This window comes from Dama dama, chromosome 7 (genome assembly GCF_033118175.1).
Source record: "Dama dama isolate Ldn47 chromosome 7, ASM3311817v1, whole genome shotgun sequence".
Classification (NCBI taxonomy): Eukaryota; Metazoa; Chordata; class Mammalia; order Artiodactyla; family Cervidae; genus Dama; species Dama dama.
In genome coordinates this window covers 26,827,324-26,850,675 of record NC_083687.1, presented here as the reverse complement: position 1 = coordinate 26,850,675, position 23,352 = coordinate 26,827,324, and the positions used below count along the sequence as shown (strand labels likewise).

General features: G+C 43.7%; 1 protein-coding gene across 1 annotated transcript; it reads left to right on the top strand.

Annotated features, from left to right (window-relative positions):
* The first annotated feature begins 879 nt into the window (after window positions 1-879).
* On the top strand, window positions 880-21,848 carry LOC133059586 (glutathione S-transferase A2-like). The gene is made up of 7 exons (XM_061146913.1): window positions 880-943; window positions 7,025-7,138; window positions 13,607-13,658; window positions 14,468-14,600; window positions 17,297-17,438; window positions 19,843-19,974; window positions 20,600-21,848. The coding sequence occupies exons 2-7, from the start codon at window positions 7,052-7,054 to the stop codon at window positions 20,720-20,722; spliced, it is 669 nt and encodes a 222-aa protein (XP_061002896.1). The 5' UTR covers window positions 880-943; window positions 7,025-7,051; the 3' UTR covers window positions 20,723-21,848.
* The last annotated feature ends 1,504 nt before the right edge of the window (window positions 21,849-23,352 follow it).

Genomic DNA, 23,352 nt, shown 5'->3' with positions numbered 1-23,352 from the left:
AAAATTCCATAAGCTGCAAGGCAAGGCCACAAAAAGAAAAAGATGAATTTTATGTATATTGATGAAGTCCCTTTCATGTGCCAGGCACTGTAGTCAGCTGTGAGTCCTTGGCAGTGTTGTCCTCAAGGAGTTCACAGTTCACAGGGGGAAAGTAAATATTAAACACATAATGTTGAAATTGTGATATGATAATAATTACTTTAAATGGGGTATAACCTATAAAAATATAGAACCATTATGCTGTACACTTGAAACTAATATGACATTGTAAATCAACTATAGCGGGATGTTTACAAAAACTTCAGAAACAAACAAACAAAAAAATTAATATGTTAGAGGACACACAGGAATTGAGCATTCCAAGCAAAAGAAACTGTATGTGCAAAGGCCCTGGGGCTAGAGAGAAAAGCCCAGGTGCAGTCAAGAAGAGAATGGTATGAAAATGACCCAGGTGATGCAGTTGAGCCCTCCCACCCAGAGCAAGGACAAACTGGAAAGATTATTTGGGGGTGTATACAACTGGGGTTGCAACACCATTCCTCATGTAGTTAATTTTACCACCATATCCTCATTTCTGCCACCACCCTCTTATGACACACTCTCTCTCCCTCTCCCTCCAAGATTCTTCCATCTGCCATAAACTTGGCATCCCATTTCATGAAAGCGTGGTCCCCACCGGTCTGCTGGACAGCCAAATAAATCTGGAATCTCTGTGTGTGCATTTATGAATCACCTTGAAATGGAACATTGTTGATTTATCATTTTCTTTGTGGCGTGTACGGAATGTTCTACCAGCCTGGTCAACTGTGTGGGGCTATTCCCTATTGGACCTACCCCCCCGCCTCCGAAGCAGGGGCTGGTTGTTAAATTATTAAAGGATCTAGCATACACCCAAGGACTGGCATCGAGGAGCTGAGCAGAGAGGCAGCAGGACTTTTATCAGGTTGGTACTGACCTTATCATCTTCATATAGTTTCTCATTTCTGTTTCAGGAGGAAAATATATTTCAATGTGTTATTTTATGTGGGTACCTGGCATTATTGCCTTTTCTTGGTGTGCTAAGGAGATGATTCAAGTGTTGTTTATTAGTTCCTCAAGGACGTGTCTTTAGAGGAAAACAATAATCAGGAATTTAGAAAGTGAGGGCAGAGAATTAGATGATTTGGGGAAAATAAGAATGTTACTAAGAACAATTTGAAAATGCAACCATGTCAGTGCTGGGAGGGATCTGTGAGCTTATGTTAGAGTTGCCTTCTCTAGAGTAGATGGTGTATCAGTGTGATTCATATGGAAATCACACAATTATGCTGGACTGGAATTTGGCAGAAATCACACATTTGGGGAATCCCACTTGAGTGATGAGGAGAAAATATATGTGAGTGGTTGCATGTCATTTGTACTGGCAGCTCCTGTTGGGAAGTCAGTCATCAATGGCGGTGGGTCAGAATCTAAATTTGCACCTCCAAAGCTGATTTTACCACCATGAGCTTGTTGTTTGTATGAGTTACTTTGTGACTGAGCACAGAATAGCCTGCTGCTTTCCCTTCTTTTTCTCCACCTCCACCTCCTTCTTCATGTTCAGTATTTTGGGGAGCAAAGCCTGAGCATGGTTTCTTATGAAGAAAAGATTCAAAATTGCAAGTGAATCTAAATGCATAGGGCTATTTGGATAGTAAGGCAAATGCCTGTGGATTTATTTCTTAGGCAATTCAAGAAAATAATGCCCTTCTCTTGAACTGCCCTGTTTCCAGCCCAACAGATAATTTACAGATTCCGTCTATTTGCCAAGTTAAATATTCTCCTGGGCTACCCTGCTGAAGCACTTGCCCAATTTTTTTGCACAGTCATTATGTTTTCAGTATGTGGGAGAGTTCTACTGTTTTGATAGTTGTGTTTAAACAGTGTAATGTTGGGTTTTATAAGCAGAATTGATTACTTTATGATCATGATCCCAGTTTATTATTTAATTGTTCTAAACTACTGAATTGCAAAATTGCAAGTCCTCTAAGGGAAATGCTAAAGAACACCTGTGTGGCTCTTGCGCTGTCTGATCATGCCACGTTACACGGAAGGTGTGTTAAACTTTGAGCAATGTCTTGTGTTAAAGACTACGATGAAGTTACTACTTCATCATAACCTGATAACTACTTCTCACTAACCTGAGAGCTCACAGGTTAGTGGGGGCACAAAAACTGTAATCTCTGCAGGCTGTGAAAATTCAACAACAAAATAGATACAATAGGAAGAAACTAGTCTGTCTGTCAGGAGGACTAAATCTAATCCAGACTTCATCACTAACTAGATAACATGCTCTCTCTGGGGTTCAGTGTATTAGTTACACACTTAAAGGGGTGGCTAGCTGACTTCTAGCTCTATAACTTGAGAAGTCTTGAGGGAAGATCTAGATACATCAGCGGCACAGAGAGCTGGTTTCTAAAAGGTACATGACACCACTAGGTGAAAGTGAAATCGCTCAGTCATGTCCGACTCTTTGTGACCCCATGGACTGTAGCCTGCCAGGCTCTCCTGCCCATGGACTTTTTAAGGCAAGAGTACTGGAGTGGGTTGCCATTTCCTTCTCCAGGGGATTTTTCTGACCCAGGGATCGAACCCGGGTCTCCCACATTGTAGGCAGACGCTTTACCATCTGAGCCACGAGGGAAGCCCCCCAGTAGGTAGGATGCAGTATAATGGGAGTCAGCAGAAATGCCAACTTAAAAAGAAGAGAACAAAGGTCTCATACACAGAAACCTCAGAATCTCAAAGATCCTGCAAAATCACAGTGAGTTTGGAGCTTCCAGGGCAAAACAGAAATCACAGGAAAAAAATTAAAATAAGCCCATGGGAGAAGATTTGGAAACAGAAATGAAGAGCAAGCACTTGTAACGTCTATGAACAGGTTTTAGACAAAAATGAGGAGCATCCCTAATGTAGGGTAGGGAGGGATGGGAAAGTCACAGCCTGGATGATCCTGCTGTGAAGGTAGAAACGACCCGGGCAGGGCACAGCAGCCTGTGCTTGCTCAACCTTCAGCCACTCCGCTTGCTCTGACTTGCTTGACGTCTAAAATCATGATCCTTGGTTCAGAACCAAATTGAAATGAAGTCACCGTTGGGCTCTTTGTGCATGGTAGGTTGTCGACAAACCTGTTCTTCTAACTAAATTTAAACCCTTTAAAAGCAGATTCCACATCAGGCTCCTATCTTGTTTCCAACCAGCCATTGTCTCTTGATACCTGAAACTGCTCAAGGGGTCTTAGGGGAGGAAGCCTGAAGGAAATTTGTTAAAAAGAAGAAATACATCATGTGTCAACCAAAAACAAGGTGTCCATGAAGAAAATAGATACACAAATAAATAAAGGTCTTCTGGAATGTTTAAACTATTTTGACAAAAAACTCAAGTTTTGTAACCAAGCAAGTGAGCTCCTTGTCCCAAGAGAAAGACCAAATACTGGGGCAATGGTCTTTTGCAAAAAAAAAAAAAAAAAAAAAGGCTTTATAGCCGGGCAGCTAAGCAAGGAGACAGGAAGCAATGCTAAGATCTTTCCTCCTGATACATTTTGAGTGGCATATTTATCTTAGGAGTAAGAAGCAAGTGGGCGGCGGGGGCGGGGGTGGGGGGCACTCAGAAATGGTTAGTGTACAGTAAGTGTAAAATTCATTGTACGTTTTAAGAGTTCTCTGTGCAGGCATGGTATATTTTCAGCATGTGACTTCTAAAGTTGACTGTCAGTCATCCTAGGCCATCAGTGTGAGTGGGCAGTGCTCAGCTGGAGAGGCTGTCATCAAGTTGTCTTCCTATCTGTAGACCTCTGGTACTCTGCTAAGTAAGCTGGTATTCTTGGCATATCATTTTGTTTCTACCTTATGGGCCTTGTAAGTTACAGGGTACCAGTTTCACACGCCTTTTTTGAAACATAACTATTGTGCAGGGGCTTCTGTGCTAAAGATTCAACAACCACAAAATCTTAAAAAAATTTTTTTGGCCAGAGGTCTGTTGACTAAATATGGGACTGAAATTGTCCCTCCCTAAGTCTAAGCAATCGAATTCTTGCTTTTTAATAACTCCTGTGCTTCTGTGCTGTCATCACTGATAAAACTTGCCCAAGACCACTGCTAAACTCACCCAGCCATGCTGGGGACAGGGGCACTATGCTTCTGGCTGCTGCTGGGGATGATGCTAAGTAACTGTCCTCCGATGACAGGACAACAAAGAAGGATCCAGTCCCAAATGTCACTAGTGCAGACACCTTAGACTAGAGCAACATCTACCAAACTTTGGCTGGTCCCAGTCACAAGTGTCTCTTACATTTTACAACAACCCAGACCACACAATCACATACTGACACATTACTGGGTCCTGGTTCATACCAGGCTGTGGCTCGCCACACAGCCATCCATTAAATAGAGAGACGAGGTGTTGAGGCAAGGCCTGGGATTTTATTGGGAGAGACAGCAGACTGAAAAGATGGTGGACTAGAGTCCCAAAGAACCATCTAAACTGTGTTAGAATTCAAGCTTATACTAAAAGGGGAGGGTGGGGTGGCTGGTGGTTGCAAATTTCTTGTTGCCAGCCAGACTCATAATGATATAGGATGTGAATTCTTTGTTCTTCCAACCGTCCACATAGGTCTGATCATAATGTTTCTAGAAACCTCCAACAAGGCAAATGTTATTCTTTGTTCTGCAACTGTTTTATCCTTATATGGAAGAAAAGACTTTTATCTTTATATGAAGGAAAAGACTTTGAAAATGAGCTATCCTATGTATTTCAGGCCGCAGGTAGCATTCTTTTACAAAAGGTGCAGAGCCAGCATGACTCAGCGAAGGCTACAGAGCACAAAGGTTAGAGCTAAAAGAATAGATCCAGGCTGGAGGCAGGTTTGGCTTCGCTGTTACAGACACTCACATGACATAAATGCATCTGTTGCCAAAACTCATCCTCTGTCCATTGGTGCCAATGCAGAGACAGAGTTTTGGAGGAAGTAGAAAAGAGTAGTTTTATTGCTAATGCCCTCAAGACTGTGACCCACCCTGGATGGGGTAGTGAGGAGATTTATAGTGTTCAGGGAGCAGTATGTGATCAGCTCATGGGTTCTCAGATTGGTTGGCATCAAGGTGAAGTTTCAAGCATCATCAATCTTCTGGTTTTCAACCAGTCTAGGGTCTATGTTCTGTGGTCAGCAATTTTCATCTGGAGGGGATCTGGTTCTTGTAAAACCAACTTAGGAACATGTGTCAGGCCTTTATCTATATCTTTCAGGGAACTGTGAGTTGGGTGATTCTGTTATGCAGCAGATTTTGTAGCCTAAATTGTTACCAGTCCCCCAGCCCAACAGCTGTTCTTTGTTCTCACATCTTCACATTTCCCAGTCATTAACTCTTGAGTCAGCAGTTTATTTCAAGGACAAAGACAAGGGGAGTTGTACATGGTTTTGTAATTTAAATGAGTTTTAGCAAAAAGTGCTTACTATAACTATATGTGGTACACCCTCGTATTTACTGTTCTATTGCAGTTGACAAACACTAGTCAGAACCTGCTGTGTTAATTTCACAATTCACAATGGGCCACAATGAATCATTGGCACACACTGGTATAGCAAAATCCCAAGACACTGACGTCAAATGAAAGTGCCTTCATACAGTCACTATAGAGAACAGAGTGGAGTTTTTAATGGAGTTTTAATGGAGTTCCTTAAAAAACTAAAATTAAAACTACCATATGACTCTGCAATACCATTGGTAGGTATACACCCTGAGAAAACCATAATTTCAAAAGGCACATGTACCCCCATGTTCACTGCAGCACTATTTACAAGAGACAGGACTTGGAAGCAACCTAAACATTCGTTGATGGATGAATAGATAAAGAAGGTGTGGTACATATATACAATGGGATATTACTCAGCTATAAAAAGGAATGCAATTGGGTCATTTGTAGTCTTTCATACAGAGTGAAGTAAGAAGGAGAAAAACAAATATATATTAATGAACATATATGTAATCTAGAAAAATGGTACCAATGAACCTATTTGCAGGGCAGAAATAGAGACACCGATGTAGAGAACAGACTTGTGGACACAGGAGGGGAAGGGGATGGTGGGACAAGTTTAGAGAGTAGCACTGACATATGCATACTACCACATGTGAAATAGATAGCTAGTGGGATGCTGTTGTATAGCACAGGGAGGTCCGCCTGCTGTCTGTGATGACCTAGAGGGGTGGGATGGCGGTGAGGTGGGAGGGAAGCTCAAGAGAGAGAGGATATATGTGTATGTAAATAGCTGATTCAAGATGTTGTACAGCAGAAACCAACACAACATTGGAAAGCAAATATACCCCAACTTTTTAAAACAGTTTAAAAGACATGGTGCAATTGGATAGGTTCACCACTTACTTTAGACCGGTCAGAATTTCCCTCGAGTAATTTTTGTGAAGGTGAAATGAGGATAAAAGTGAGAAAATGCCCACTATGTGGTAGACACTAAACCTACATTAGTTCCTTTCCATGTACTATAAAGGTAGAGCACTAGCATCTCTTTCTCTAGATCGTAAAGTAAAATTCATCCAGCAGTGAAAAACATATAGACTTCCAATAAGAAAAAAAGGAATGAGTTTTGTCTTCTGTGGAGAGAATTTAGAAGGTTTAGGGACAGTCAGGGCAGGATTCAGCCACAGTTAATGCTTTTGAACAAAACCATCTGCCAGGCAAGGACCAACTTGGCTCCCTGCTCTTCTCTGTCAGGGGAGTTTCCTGGTTTCAAGTCCCCTCACAGCCCCAGGTGACAGCTGAGTGAGATTAAGCCCCTGCTCTATTTAAGTCTTCTGAGATTGGACAGATGCAATCTGAGACTTGGTTTGGTGCAATTTCACAATGACACCCGTTGCTAGGTGAGAATGTGGACCAAGGAAGAACCACACGATTCTTCCAATGCTGCCATGAAAAAGGCAGGCGCTACCCCCTTCTGTTCAAATGGACTGGACGTTGTAAAGTGCAGTTTGCCTCTGTGGTCTGATTCATCCAGGTTCACGGGAAGTGAGGAGCTGCTATCATGGCAGGGAAGCCCAAGCTCCACTATTTCGATGCCCGAGGCAGGATGGAGGCCATCCGGTGGCTCCTGGCTGCAGCTGGAGTGGAGGTAGGTCCTCTTAACTTGGATCGCTGTTGACTACCAAAGCACTTTCTCACAGGAGCCAGACCTCCGCATTAAAGGAGCTGAGCATTATTTTGCGTTGCATAAAAATAGTTGCACATTAGAAAGAAATGGACTGATCTGACCAAATGAATATGTAAATAATCCTGCCCGTGGAAGAGCATAGAAACATTCTTTTTTGTTTGAAAGGAAGCAAAAGACACATCAACTAGTCCAACTGCATGAAACTTTCTTGGATTTCATTTCAACAAACCGTAAATATTATTTATGACACATTCAAGTAGAAACTTGATTGCTGATTGAATATGTTATTAAAGAATGATTGTTAATATTTTAGGTGTAATTTTTACACCTAAAGTATACATGGGTGCATGAAGTATACAAGGGTGACATGATATGATAGCTAGAATCTGCTCCATTTTTACATAAAGGGGAATGTGGATGGGCATATACACGACACAGGACAGGCTTGCGTTTGATAATTATTGATGCTGTTGAAGGATATGAGAAACACTGTACATTTATTTTAATTTTTGTACATGCTAGAAATTCCCACAATAAAAGAGAAACTGTATGTAATATCAAAAAAATAAATGAAATTAAGGTTAAGATATAATCAGAAATATGGGAATGAGCCAACTGTAACAAACCATTTGATAAGATTTAATATATTCACTCAGCAATAATTTTGGGTGGGAGCACTTTAGAGCTTCCCTGGTAGTTCAGCTGGTAAAGAATCCGCCTACAATGCAGGAGACCCCGGTTCAACTCCTGGGTCGGGAAGAGCTGCTGGAGAAGGGATAGGCTACCCATTCTAGTATTCTTGGGCTTCCCTGGTGGCTCAGCTGATAGAGAATCTGCCTGAAGTGTGGGAGACCCGGGTTTAATCCCTGGGTTGGGAAGATCCCCTAGAGAAGGGACCCCTACCCACTCCAGGATTCTGGCCTGGAGAACTCCATGGACTGTATAGTCCACCGGGTCGCAAACAGTCAGATATGACTGAGCCACGTGCACTTTCACTTTTGTGCCAGCCTCTGTACTAAGTTCTGGGGATAAAAAAATGAATGAGACAGACACAGAACTGCCCTCAGGCAGCTTGCACTCTAATGAGGATGCAGATAAGTAAGTGGGTGATTAAGGGAGGGATGGGAGCATCCAGGAGCATGCCCAAGCATTTTATAGAGTTAAAACACCACATTCCCAGGAGCAAATGTAGGACTCTGTTGATGGTGATAGTGGTAAACAAACCACCTACCAAGGCAGGGGGAGAAGTGGGCAACAGTTGATGAGATGGTTGGATGGCATCATCGACTCAATGGACATGAGTTTGAGCAAACTCTGGGATACAGTGAAGGACAGAGAAGCCTGGTGTGCTGCAACCCATGGGGTCTCAAAGAATTGAACAAGTGTTTTTCTCAGTGATAACTCTAGAGGCCATGCAAGAATGCTAAGTCGTTTCAGTCATGTACGACTCTTTGAAACCCTATGGACAATGCCCACCAGGCTCCTCTATCCAAGGGATTCTCCAGGCAAGAATACTGGAGTGGGTTGCCAGGCCCTCCTCCAGGGAATCTTCCCAACCCAGGGATCGAACCAGCATCTCCTCTGTCTCTTACATTGGCAGGCAGGTTCTTTACCACTAGCGCCACCTGGTACTCATTGGAAAAGACCCTAATGCTACGGTCCACAGTGTCGCAGAGTCAGACATGACTTAAGGATTTCATATTTAGTGAAAGAATTTTTTCTAAAATTACCCTCATTTTTACCAAACACAGCCAAGACGAATTTGTTTTTAAAATAAATTTGATGACTTCCCTGGTGGTCCAGTGCTGCAATTAAAGATCCCACATGCTGCAAATAAGACCTGGCACAGCCAAACAAATAAATAAATAAAAATAAATATTAAGAATAAAGATAGCCAGGACTTCCCTGGTGGAATAAGAATCGGTTTGCTAATGCAAAGGACATGGGTTCGATCCCTGGTCCGGGAAGCTCTCATATGCCACGGAGCAACTAAGCCCATGTGCCACAACTACTGAGCCTGTGAGCCTCAACTACTAAAGCCCGTGCACCCTAAAGCCTGTGCTCCACAACGTGAGAACACCCTGCAATGAAAAGCCTGCATAACCTCACAAAAAGTAGCCCCTGCTTGCTGCAATTAGAGAACGCCCATGTGTAGCAACAAAGATCCAGCACAACCAAAAGTTAAATAAATAAATTTAAAAATTAAAGATAAACATTAAAAACAATAACAATAGATTTTTAAAAATAAAATGTTTGGTCCATTGACTGTGTAAGGTATTTAATCCTGACGCTGGTGTAACTCCTCAGAAAGAGTCTCAGACTAAATTCTTAAAAGGCTTTCAAAGCCAAGAAAGCCATGCCAAAGGCCTGCTATCAGATTTGCCCAGCTGGATTTCTCTCTTCTAGAGGTTTTCAAAATAGTTTGAGATTCCCATAAATATGAGGAGACAGTCTTTTTTTTTTTCATTTACCTGACATACGTAAATCCAGACAGACAGAGATCTCATAGTTTTCTCCTTGAGATTTAAAATGTCTCTTTGCCTCCTTTCCCGCCCCCCCACCCCCCCTTGGCTTGATGTTCTACTTAACCCAAGGCCAAAGTCTCAAGCAAAGTGGGCTGTGTTTGTATCTCAAGGACATGATAAGAGTTGATGTAGCTTTTTCCTAGGCATATTTTTATTCTCTCAGGGTCAGAATTCTGAAGGAAAATAAAAAAAGTATTTCAGCAAGTTAGCTTTTCTAATTGCACATGCTAAAAGAGCTAGTTTTGCAATTAAAAAAAAAAAAAGTCTTGTTTTAACAAATTTTGTGGTCATACTGTCAAGAAAAATCATCTTTCCTTTTTTTTTTTGTAGTCATAGTTTCATAGCTAAAATATAGATCAAATAGTGTCAAATTTGTCTTAATAATAGAGGCAGACTAGCTGATAAAAATGTCCCAGAAAGGTTTATTCTTCTGGGGAGGTAGGAGTCTTAGCTTGATCAGAAAAACCTGGAGAAGTAAGGGAACATGTAGGAGTGGGAGAAGCTTGGTTCCCCCCTGAGAGTTGGGAGAAGTTAGGAGATCGTTTAGAATGTTAGGAGAGTTTTTTCTCATGATACTAGCCACATAGAGCAGGATTATGATAAAAGGCCTTGAAAACTTGAACATGAGGAAACAGTCCGTTATCTCACCCTGTGGCAATAAAAATCAAATTGTAAGAGACTCATTTTCAGGCCATTTTCCTCATCCCCCAATTTACATAGAGGCCAGGCACTGTTTCAGTGAAAACTTGCTAGTTCTTAAGGATACACTCCGGAGGTGTTTCTTCTGGCTTAGAAATGGATCCTCCTATATTGAATAACCTGCAACCCAGAACAGAGACCGCTTCTAGCTACATAATCCGCCATCCTCGATACATTTAGGAGACACCTGAAGGGGATTCAGAGTGTCCCCTGAATTTACTTTGACATTATTCCTTGACAGGGTTTGGGGCATCCTCTATCCCCCACTGATTTTTAAGCAGCAGTCACCAGTTGTCCTTGACCTTGAGCAAGGTGTCCTCCTTTTGTACCTGGAGAGGACGTGTGGACCAGCACAGAGTGGTTGCAGGTTTTCCCTTAAGCTTTATAGATGACAGATACTGCCCAGGATGCAGGCTGATTGGAACTGGCCTGCTCAGTAAGTAGTCTGTCCCAGCCTAGGCGCTGCCAAGGCCTGGAGTGAGGGGGAACTCCTGGAGGAACTGGAATTGGCTACAGTGGAAAGTGCCACAGCCGTCAGGACCTGAGGGTTTCACCTGATACTGACAAGTATGGGCTCGGCAGCAGCAAGACTTCAGCTAGTCTTTCCCCAAGAGGATTTTAAAGAATTATGTAAAAAAGAAAGCTTGCTGTGCAAGTAAGGCGGGAAAGAAAATCCCAGCACCGCGGAAGAGAGAGTGAAAGTCAGGAGTCTCCAGCCAATAGTTTCAGCGACATCTGCAGTTCACCTTGAACTCCCGGGTTTCTCACCAAAGGATCTCGGAGAAACTGCAGTACTGAAAAGAGATCTTAGTTCCCTGCCCAGGAACTGAACCAGGAATACTAATCACTAGACCACCAGGGCCTAGAGGCTAAAAGCAAAGTAGCCGCGGCTCTTTTCCCCCGTTTGAAAGCAAGAATGTTTCAAGGAGGCGAAAACTGTAAAAACAGGTGCAAGGTTTAAGGGAGCACAGCGTATGGGAGAGCACGTGGAGAAGCAGTTATTTAAGACAGAAGCAAGGCAGAAAGACACACCTAGAAAGAAAATGTATAGGCATCCTCTCTCATCAGGAGAAGCGTAGAAAAGGAGTGAATTAAATCACTTATATAAGACAGTCCTTCCAGATCTTTGCTTACCTTTGGCCAGTTAGCTTGTTTCTTTTTCCATATCTACCTGGTCCTAGGACCCTCCCTGGGATACGTGCAACTTTTGGCTAAGATGAATCCCACTGCAGATGCCTGTGGGTACCTGTCCATACTTATTATGAGGAGGCAACCCCTCCATTTTTGACCCCAAGGAGACTTCCTGTGGATGTGCAGACAGGGAAGTCTTCCTTGACCTCAGGAATGGCCACTTTATCTTCATTCCAGCAGAGCTCAGCTTCAAGGACAAGGGCTCTGTCCTTGGTGTTTGAGTGAAAACAAGGCATCAGCTTTATTCCACTTAGCAAAAACCAGCAGTCCAGCCCAGAGGCCCATCAATCACCTACCTCAGAATCATGGAGAAACTCTGGAGATTTGATCCCTTAGGGGAGAGCAAGCAGTAAAGGAGGGTCTCAGGTGAGGTGGCGTCCGGCAAAGGAACCTCTAGTGTGCTCGCTTAGCCTCCTAACATATTTACCTGAGCCTCGGATTCAGTTCAGTTCATTCAGTTCAGTCACTCAGTTGTGTCCGACTCCTTGTAACCCCATGGACTGCAGCACGCCAGGCTTCCCTGTCCATCACCAACTCCCAGAGCTTACTCAAATTCATGTCCATTGAGTCGGTGATGCCATCCAGCCGTCTCATCTTCTGTCATTCTCTTCTCCTCCTGCCCTCAATCTTTCCCAGCATTAGGGTCTTTTCCATGGAGTCCGTTCTTTGCATCAGGTGGCCAAAGTATTGGCCTCAGATTACAAAGGAGCCTCAGATTACACTTTCTTGATTGCCAGACATTAGCTTGATCCGTTCTCAAGTGTGTGAAGAAACAAGTACACAGAAAAACAAATTGAACCATTCCAGGTTGTTTATTTTCTATAAATCAACAACCAATAGTTTTTGCTGTGGTCCAGCCTTGGTTCAAGGATGTGTTCAGAGTCTCTGGAAAGGATGAGTTCAGCACAGGAGGGTGAAGAGGAGGAGATGCTGAGAGCATCCAGACCTCCTCTTGTCCAGCCCAGCCCGAAGGAGGAGGATGTGGGGCAAGGCTGACCAGAGGTCACTAGTCAGGACTTCTGGGTTTTCTGGGCCCAGAGGCTGATCCTCACAACCCCATTCATCTCCCTCAGCCTCATGAGCAACAGCCCACCACCAAGTCCCATCATTCCTCTGACCCCTTCCCATAGTGACCACCCACCACCCCTCATGTTGTCTTGAACTGGGCACTTTGCAAATTGTTGCCCACACACCTCACTATCTGTGTGGTCTAACCCTATGGAATCATGTAGATCCACAATAAACTGTTTCACTGAGTCAGTTGAAGGTAAAAGTGAAAGTGTTAGTCACTCAGTTCAGTCTGACTCTTTGTGACCGCATGGACTGTACCCTACCAGGCTCCTCTGTCCATGGAATTCTCCAGGCAAGAATACTGGAGTGGGTTACCGTTTCCTTCTCCAGGGAGTCTTTCTGACACAGGGATCAAACCCAGGCCTCCTGCATTGCAGGCGAATTCTTTACAGTCTGAGCTACCAAGGAAGCCCCAGTTAGAAACCCCCCAATTCTCAAACTTTTCATCATCAAGACCCTTGTTTAAAATAAAAATTTGAATGGAGGGAGGTAATATACAGCAGAGGTCCCTGGTTGCAGCATCTTGGGAGTCAGTGGCCCCATGGAAACCCCATGCTGGGGACACCCCAAATTCCTGTCCTGATTTCACAGGGAGAGAAAGGCTTTCCAGAGACATTAAAACTCCAAAACTAGAAGAATTTCCCAATCCCTTCCCTCCAGTGACATTCCCTCCTCCCAAATCATTACCTAATCACTGACAGAGGTGGGGACAGGGTAGAGGTAAATTAACCTGCAAAATAAGCAGTTACTTGCTGCAACCCACACTTTTATCTTGATGGCTCTAGTCTAAATCTCCAAATGGCCTTGATCACTGTCCTCTGTGCACCCTGCTGAACTTGGAAATCCTATAGTCTCCATAGTGGGCAGCAGACAGTGGCCATGCGAGTTCAGCAATGCTAGAGAATGAAATAACAAAAACTCATCAACTGTTTCTGTTTTCCAGTTTGAAGAGAAACTTTTAGAAAGTTCAGAAGATTTGGATAAGTTAAGACATGGTAAGAAACTGAATGCTTCAGCCATAAGTTGAGGTTTAAATACCAACAAGGCCTTGTGTGTGCAAGGTAGGAATGGGGTCAGAGGAGAGGAAGAAATGTGGTTAAAGGTAAGGATATGGCTCCTTGAGAAGGTTTTGCAGCTCACTTGGGACTAGGAAGGGCTAGAACTCTAGTATTTGCTAAAGGAAGCATCCCCAGTGCCCTGTGAATGCCCTGTGAATGCCCTGGGCTCTTTCTGCTTTTCTGCAACATGAGTGACCGTATCAGTTCAGGATGCCACAGCCCTCCCACCCAAGGTCAGGAAAACACATGCATCAGAGAGAAGAGGGGGGAAACGAGGCCCAGAAATTGCATGAGCCCTTTTTTTCTGGCAAGTTTGACAAGTCTAGCAATATTGCAGACTCAGTGAGCAGGAAAGGGGACCTGCACATAGAAATCTCTCAAAATCTGCCTTATATGATGTGAGACTTATTTAGAACTTCTCATTTATATTGGCAACTGGGTGGCGGCCCTATTGCAGCCTCTTCCAACTTCTTTCTAAAATATCCCTAAAGACAAATAGAATTAGAAGGAATCGCCCATGTATCTGAATGGCAAGTAAAAAGATAAATGAAATAATGGGTTAAAAAAGTAAAAGATTGAGCAGGAAAAGGACTATGGGGAGCCAAAAACAAAATGTCATGCTGCTTAAGTGTTCCAGGTCATTTTAGTATTTCATTTTATATCTTCAGTTATGGCAACATTTTTATTTTCATCCTAAAAGGGTGCAATTCATCCAATATTTCTCTCTTCTTTTCTCCTTTCAAAAGATGGGAGTTTAGTGTTCCAGCAAGTACCAATGGTTGAAATTGATGGGATGAAGCTGGTACAGACCAGAGCCATTCTCAACTACATTGCCACCAAATATGATCTCTATGGGAAAGATATGAAGGAGAGAGCCCTGTATGGTATTTTTTCTGTTCTTTCATGCGTGATAAGTAGGAACAATCCTAGGTGTTTCCCTGAGCAATTAGGATATGTTCATGGAGATCATGACCAACAACAGCTACAGACCTCAGTGGTGTAACTGAGGTCTAGTACAGCAGGGACCTATGAAGATGAGAGAAGAATAAACTTGGAGTGGAATCAAGAGCTTATGTAAGAAACTGTGGTCCATGGGTATAGCACAGTGATGGAGGATTCCAAACATGGGTGAACTATAAAGCCGGGAGGAAGGGGCTCAGACTAGACACCCGCCAACAGCTAGAGACAAGGGACAAAATGTCTGAGTGTCTAGAGGATAAAGTCTGAGAAGAAGAAGATCTAAAGGAATTGATTCTTAAGTTCCAGAAATTTTAGAATGATAACCAGGAGCTTAATTTATCAGTCCTCTTAGTGGACCGGTCACTTGACAGGGGATAACAAAGGGGATAACTCAAGACACCAGAGTTATCTGGAACATTTTAATATAAGTCTGAAGCAGCCAGATTTATTAAATTCAAGCAAAACTGGGGGAAATCCTCTCTGTTGCAATAGGACAACCTGATTGAAAATCAGGTTACTGAAATCATGTAAAGAAATGTTGGCAGTTACTCAAAAAGTTAAAGAGTTACCATATGACTCAGCAATTCCACTCCTAGGTATACACCCAAGAGAGTAAAAAACACATTCACCTTTCACAATTCAAGTTCAGCATGATACATGTCAGTAGGTAGCAACATGATAGCACAATGCTGTGGTCAAGAGCACAGGCCCTGGGGCGGAATGGCCAGCACTCCCATCGCAGGTTCATCACTAAACAGCTCAGGGCTTCAGACACTTTCATTAATATCCTGCTATTTAATATTTTATCTGAAACCTAGTCTTCAGCTCCATTGGATTATTTGCGAGGATGTATGGCTGGACCATACTGATTCCATTTTGTCCTCCCTCCCATCTTTAGGCCACCAATCCTACACCCTCATCTTTCTGCATACTGCACTTCAGCCTCCCAAAGAAGAATGTGCCCCAGCTGGATAAGTTCCCCATCAGTTTTTACCCTTGCCTTCATCTGATAAGAAAACTGCAAGAATGTATTTTGTTGACACAGAAGGTTAATGGTCATGAGACCCCTAGGGAAGGAAAAACCACCAGTTCCTTCAGTGTAGACTTGCTTCTCACTTGGTAGTCAGATTCTAATTTTAGTTTTGACCCCTTTGCTGCTGCTGCTGCTGCTGCTAAGTCGCTTCAGTCGTGTCCGACTCTGTGCGACCCCAAAGACGGCAGCCCACCAGGCTCCCCCGTCCCTGGGATTCTCCAGGCAAGAACACTGGAGTGGGTTGCCATTTCCTTCTCCAATGCATGAAAGTGAAAAATGAAAGTGAAGTCGCTCAGTCGTGTCCGACTCTTTGCGACCCCATGGACTGCAGCCCACCAGGCTCCTCCGTCCCTGGGACTTTCCAGGCAAAAGGACTGGAGTGGGTGCCACTGCCTTCTCCGCTGACCCCTTTAAATTCCCCTAGAGCTCTTTTGACAGCACGAAGTGCAGCTGTAATCGTCTGTGGACCATTGTCTGCACTGTCTTTCTTGCCTGTTTATAAGTTACCCACAATAAACTTCATCGTGAAAAAAAAAACCAAAAACACATCCACACTCGAACTTGTACACAGAAGTGCACAGTGTTCATAATATTCAAAAAGTGGAAACAAACAAAATATCCAACAACTGATGAATGGATGAACAAAGAATGATACACCCCTATAATGGAATATTTTTAGTCATGAACAGCAGTAAAGTGGAGTAGGCCACAGTAACCCACTCCAGTATTCTTGCCTGGAGAATCCCATGGACAGAGGAGCCTGGTAGGCTCCAGTCCATAGGGTCGTAAAGAGTCAGAGACGACTGAAGTGACTTAGCACGTAAAGTACTGATGTATGTGACAACATGGATGAACTCTGAAAAATACTAAATGAAAAACACCAGACACAAAAGGCTACATATTGTGTGATTCCAAATATATTAAATGTCCTGACATTCAAATCCATAGAAATAGAAATAATAGTTGAGTGGTTGCCTGAGGCTATAAGGCTGAGGAAATGGGGAGTGACTGTCAAGGGTACTGGATTTCCTTTTGGATAAAATGATAAAAAAAAATTCTGGAATTAGAACATGGTAATGATTTCAGAATGTACTAAAAACTACTGAATCGTACCATTTAAAGGATGAAAGTAATGCTATGTGAATGTATTTCAATATAGCTTTTATTACCAAAAAAACAACTCTTGTAGGAAATCCTTTTGGAACAAAAACAAAACAAAAAAATCACACTAACTGTGCATAGATTATATCACAGCAGAGACGGCAAACCATCTTAGATGGTCTCAGAGGTTACCTGCAGGGATTTAACCATTTCTCTTATACCCCTATGAATGGGTCCCCACTATGCTTTGTCCCTATATTTGATCATGCACGTAACCAAAATATTAGCTATGTCTGCCTTGATGGCTTGTTCTAGGGTGAAATATTAAAATTAATACAAATCCTAACTCCATTACTGGCTTAGAAAAATGTACCCAGTGGAAAATTACTTTACCATCTTTTGATGTCCCATTCCAATCTATTCTTAAACTAGAAAGTCTAAGGCAGGAAACATTTGGCAATTTGGTCATTCTGTCTTTCAGGATTGATATGTACACAGAGGGTGTGGCAGACTTGAGTGAAATGATCCTGCTTTTGCCCCTGTGCCCACCTGATCAAAAAAATGCCAAGTTGACCCTGATCCGAGAAAGGACAACAAACCGTTATCTCCCTGCATTTGAAAAAGTAAGTGGACTGTTTAGTGGTTTTGACACTGAGATGAGAGGACAAAGGAACATAGTGCCTGGCATTGCTGGGGCATCGACCTTCACTTCTGTGAACCTTCCTGAATACTAATGCGGCATCCTGATGCTCATGGCATTTTCTAAAAGTTGACTCTGAGGGAGAATTGTACCAGTTTTACACACATTGTCATTTTTCAGCATAATTTCTATCGACTCAGACCCAATCTGAAATTCTCTGTTCAATGGAATTTCACGGTTTTACTTAGAGCTTGGACTGTGGAAGTTCTGAGAGCCACACTGGAGCCTGGAGTAGATGGATTCTGGAGAACACAGTGCAGGGGCTTTGATCCAAGAAGAGCATGATGTCAGCAATACATCAGAAAATATTCTGGTACCATGAGCAGGGAGACATGAGAGGAGCTGCCTGTCAGGAGAATGTGGAAGCATTTCTGGGATGGATGAGATATTTCTCAACAGAGATGGGGGCAGTACTGGGGAGGAAGAGACAGAGGAAAAGATGTTCAGGAGAAAATAATCACAAATTTTTGGGGACATGGTTCTCAGACTTTTGAAGAAGGTCATACAAAACCAAGGAAATAATGTTCCATCATTACACCTAGTATATATCTTAGTTAATGTTTCTTCTTGATGGTAAGAGGAGAGCATTTCAAGATCAAAATTACCTGAAATCATGCTAAACAAAAATGGTTAACCTAGAGAAAAAATGATTTTAAGAGATTCAGGAGGGTTACATACATAGATAAAGATTAACACAGAGCATAGGATCATTCTTTCATTTATTCAGCAAATGTTAATTCATTGCTTGCTTATCCGGCCATATTCAAGGAGCAAAGAATTAAATAGTGATCGGAAAGCACACCCTCCCAGCCCTTGAGGTGCTGGGAGTTTATGCAACATTCACGAGATGATAAGCTCTTTGATGATTGCAGTTTGAGTTTACCTGTGCTTTGATTTATGGGTTGAGAAGATTCTCCTAGAGGAGGAAATAGCAATCCACTCCAGTATTCTTGCCTGGAAAATACCATGTACAGAGGGACCTGGCAGGCTACAGTCCATGAGGTCACAAAGAGCTGGACAAAACTGAGCATGAGCACTGACGAACAGAGGGTACTTTGAAAACAAAGGGCCCCCTGATAGCATAAGTAGAAATTATATTTTACAAAATATGTTTTGATGGCTTTTCCAAATGATTATCCATTTGTCCATGCTTTTATATTTTTTGCTTTGTTTTTGCTTTTAGTTGCTCAGTCATATCCAACTCTTTGTGCCCTCATGGTCTGTAGACCACTAGGCTTCCCTGTCCATGAGATTTCCCAGGCAAGAATACTGGGGTGGGTTGCTATTTCCTTCCCCAGGGGATCTTCCCAACCCAGGGATCAAACCCTGGTCTCCTGCATTGCAGGCAGATTCTTTACCACTGAGCCACCTGGGAAACCCTCCATGCTTCTGCGTGTATATATAATCTGAAAGTGTATTTGCCAAAATGTTATTACATTAGTTAGTGGTGCTGTATGCATTTTTCTCTTTATACATTATGATTTTCATATTGCTGGAATATTTTAATAAATATAATATATTTCCCTAACATATTGTTATGAAACATCATACATGCAGAAAAGTTTAAAATGTATAAAATGAACTCATATGAACCTACCATGTGGATACCAGAATTAAGCTTTGGTTTCCATTATCATATGGATTATCTCTCCATTCCTCTTCTGTCAATCAAACACATAATTTTGACTACATAACAGAGTGAGTTAAGTCATCAGTGAAGTTCACCCCCAGACATTGTAGCATGTGAATTGTAACATAGCGCAAGTTAGGAGTCAGGGAGAAGTGACTTCAAATTGACCCAGGTTTATTTCAGGTCCCAGAGAGAGACCCAGAAATCAGGAAGCAGGAAAGAAGACAAATGTAGAAATAGTTTGCTCAGGGTAGAAGAAGGTTGTTAAGAAGTTGGGGTCACTGCCCAAGGGAGAAAGATGAGAGGGACAGAGAGAGAGAAAGAGAAGAGAGAGAGGCGAGAGAGAGATGGAGAAGGGTCATGTTGTGAAGTTCAGGGCTGCACACTTGAGGGTGTGGGGTCAACAAAAACACGGTGCAGAATGTGCTAAGGCCTTGGCTCAGTGGGAGAAGTAAGGCAGCCACAGCGAGATGGGAACAGGAAAAGGAAATGGTGGTCTGACTTCTACTGGGGATGAGGAGGGAACAGCAGGAACTCAACCGGCCCATCTCACTGAGCTGGGGGGAGCAGAAGGTCTGGGGTTCCCACCCGTCCAGTGAGGGCCAGAGGGGAAAGTGGGGCTGGGTGGGGGGCAGGGGAGGAGCAGGGCCGGGGCTGTCTGGACCTGCATTCCTGATCTGACCCTTCCGTTTGCCAGGTACTGAAGAGCCACGGACAAGACTACCTGGTGGGCAACAAGCTGAGCAAGGCTGACATCCACCTGGTTGAACTGCTCTACTATGTGGAAGAGCTGGACTCCAGCCTTTTGGCCAACTTCCCTCTGCTGAAGGTGAGCTCTCCCACGGCCTTGGATGGGGGAGTGGGTGGGAGGGATGGGGTGGTGGTGGAGGGGTAGGGGTGGGGGTGTTCCCACACCTCCCACCGCAGAATCTGTTCTCTGAACACTGGGACCACAATGCTAGGGTCCCCACTGTATCATTTCTTCCCCTCAGTTCCTGTTCCTTCTCTCACACGTTGATTTGTCTCTCCCCGTCTCTCTCTCTCTCCGAGGGCAGATTGGTTCTGACTGACGTCACCCATTACCTTTCATGTTTTCTGTCTTCAGTTCCAGTCCCATCTCCTGTCTCTTCTTGTCTTGATACCTGGAGCTTAATCTGTGCTTATATCTGACACTTTTCTCTTCCTCACACTGCACTTGAGGGTGAACCTGCAAGACTGATGTGTAGGAAGATTGGGACGCTGAATGGAGTCTTACACGAAGACATCTCTGGGGAAAACGCTTTGGGCTGTCATCTTCCTGGCTCACTGGATGTCCATGTCCAGTCTCCTCCTGGTGCTGATGGAGGGGCCTCAGCTGGCCCTTGTCTGGGAGGGTCTCAGAGTCCCTGCTGGCTTGTGTCAATGACGGGGGTGGTCTTTAGCTGCACTCTGAGCTGAGCTCTTGTGGGTTGCAGGGCCTGAAAACCAGAGTCAGCAATCTCCCGGCCGTGAAGAAGTTTCTGCAGCCTGGCAGCCAGAGGAAGCCTCCGGGGACTGAGAAAACTCTTGAACAAGCCAGAAGGATTTTCAAGTTTTAATAAAGTCAGTGGGGCCACCCAGAACATTGAGGACCAAACTTATGAAACTTCTGGCAATGAAGTTTTTATCTAAGCGTAGACCCTGGGTGTTGTGAGACTAATAAACTATTCCAAAGTTTTAGTGGCCATTAAATAATAAAGCTCCAATGAGCAGATTTAGTTACTCTTTTTCTTTAGAATCGAATATAAAATCAGATTTTCCATCTCTTTCTAGCACATCTCTTTTTTGGAATTAAAAATTAAATACAAAAGGGAAATATAGATTATGTCATCCCCTTGATTTTTTTGGTAAGAATTATCATATAACATCTGTCACATAGCTTATCAAAGAATCAAGTGTAGAAATTCATAATCTGACATTCTTAGGTTTCCACAGGAAAGAGCTATTTTTCTGGCATCAATGAAAACAATCAATAAATAATAATAAGAACAGGCAAGAGCTTTACTTGAGCAAACTGAGGACTAGCCAGAAAGATACCTTCCCAGATTACTCTGAGCAGCTTGTTCTGGACATATATGGTTTCCAGCACAGTTTCGTATATCTTTGCAAGAACAAAGGACATTAAATGAGTCAGGGATACATTTCTTCAAGATTGAAAAAAAAGCCCCACACAGATCAGCACGTGTACAGTCAGCATGGCCTTGGCAGCTGGCACAGGACTCTTATCATGGAAGGAGGACCAGCAGTGGCGTCCCAGGAAGGAAGGCGCTTAATCTCCCCACTCCCCCCCCAACCCCCCAACTTCTGCTTGCAGGATACGGGATCTTAGTTCCTTGACCAGGGATCAAACCTGTGCCCCCTGCAATGCAATCATGGGGTCCTAACAACTGGACCACCAACTAAGTCCCTTAATCTTTATTTTTAACATGGACTGTCTTTCCTTCTGGTCAAAGTGCTCTTTTCTCTAATAACTAAACCAGAAATAGACTGTATGTTTGATCGGCCACAGACAAGTATTTGAGTTGGCATAAAATTCAAGTTGACTCACGTATAAGTCAGAATGACTTTTCTATATCTCAATATGTGAATATTTCTTTTATCACTGGCAATGGCAAAAAGACATTTTTAAAAAATTTCTTTGAGAGACATTTTCCTTCTGATAATAAAAATATCTTTTCTTACGCATTTTGAACTGCTATTTTTTTCTACTGTGGGCTCTCCAGTGTTCGGGGAGGTGGGGAAATAATGAGAACCCAGTGGACCCAAACTCTGCTCAGGGGACCCTACTGTGGCCGCCTGTTCATCACAGCTCTGCTGCAGGAAGTTCTGTGGGGCCCTGCACAGGGGCCTCACCCCCATTTGACGGGGTACCCCAGATCTGATCTCCATGACACAGGTGACATGTCTGAATTTGATACGAATGAATATATATGATGTCACTGCCCCGGCCTCTCACGGAGCCAGGGAGCCTGGATTGGGAGTGATTCTGGTTCTGGTCACACGTGGGGCCTGCGGTGAACACTCCCCAGGAAACCTGGCCTTTGGAGTATCGGATTCTCTTCTTCCTGGAGTGAGCTCCCCGCCTGCCTCACCCTCACCCCGACCCCACAGTGGGGAAGGGGCGGGGCCAGAGCTGACAGACACACGGGGTCCCTGACTGTCTTCCCCCCCGCCCCCGCTCTGGTCTGTTCTCCACTGACATCAAAACATTTTTCTAAAATGCAAACCTGAGATTCACCACCCTGTTCTACCTCCCTCAGTGACTCCCGCTGCCCGCGGGGTGCCCTCCTTCCTTCCCTCCTCACCCCCTGGGTGCCAGTCCCACCACACAAGACGTGTGGGGGTGGCCTCCTTCCTGCCTGGCCACCTTTGCTCCCTCCCAGGCCAGCTCCACCCCGGTGGCCACACTGACCTCTGTGCTCCCTGGGGAGAGCTGGACGCACCTCTTTGCTTCCCTCAGAGCCCCGTAAACCTCCAGTAACCCTGAAGGCCACTGGCCTCCCTCAGCATCTGTGAGTTCCTGATGGGGGCCCGGCCCTGCGTATCCCCAGGGCACCACCATGAATGGTTGTACCTCCACACACATCTCCATGGCCCAGGGGTCCGGGCTGTGGGAATTCCTCACAGTCCGCACCCACTCTCATCTGCCTGACAGCTCTATTCATTCATCCAAGTCTTCAAGACCAAGATGGTCATGTCACTCCAGTGCTATGGACAGACCTTGCTTTGATCCAAATGCAAATAAACCAACTGCGCATAAGTCTTTATGAGACATTGGGAAAATTAGAATGCTGAATATTTAATCAAATGAATGAAACTGAATTATAAAAGATATAAATTATCAAATTTTAGTGTGATAGAATAGTGTGATTTTCTTTAGAAAAAGAGTCCTTACCTCTTAGAGGTAAATTTAATAATCGTGGGATGGATGCAGTCATGAGAAGTGTAGGATTTGCTGCACAGTAATCCTGAGCTGTGGGGAAGTAAGCAGGTCTGTGTGTTGGTTTTCCACGGTTACTCTGTCAACTTACTACAATTAGGCGGGCTTAAAACAACATGGTGAATTCTCTCACACTTTCAGAGGCCTGAAATCCTAGTTAAGGTACTGCATTGACTCTGGACACTCTTGGGAGAAGTCTTCCCTGCCTCTTCTGGCTTCTGGTGACTTTTTGCATCCTTCCTTTCCATG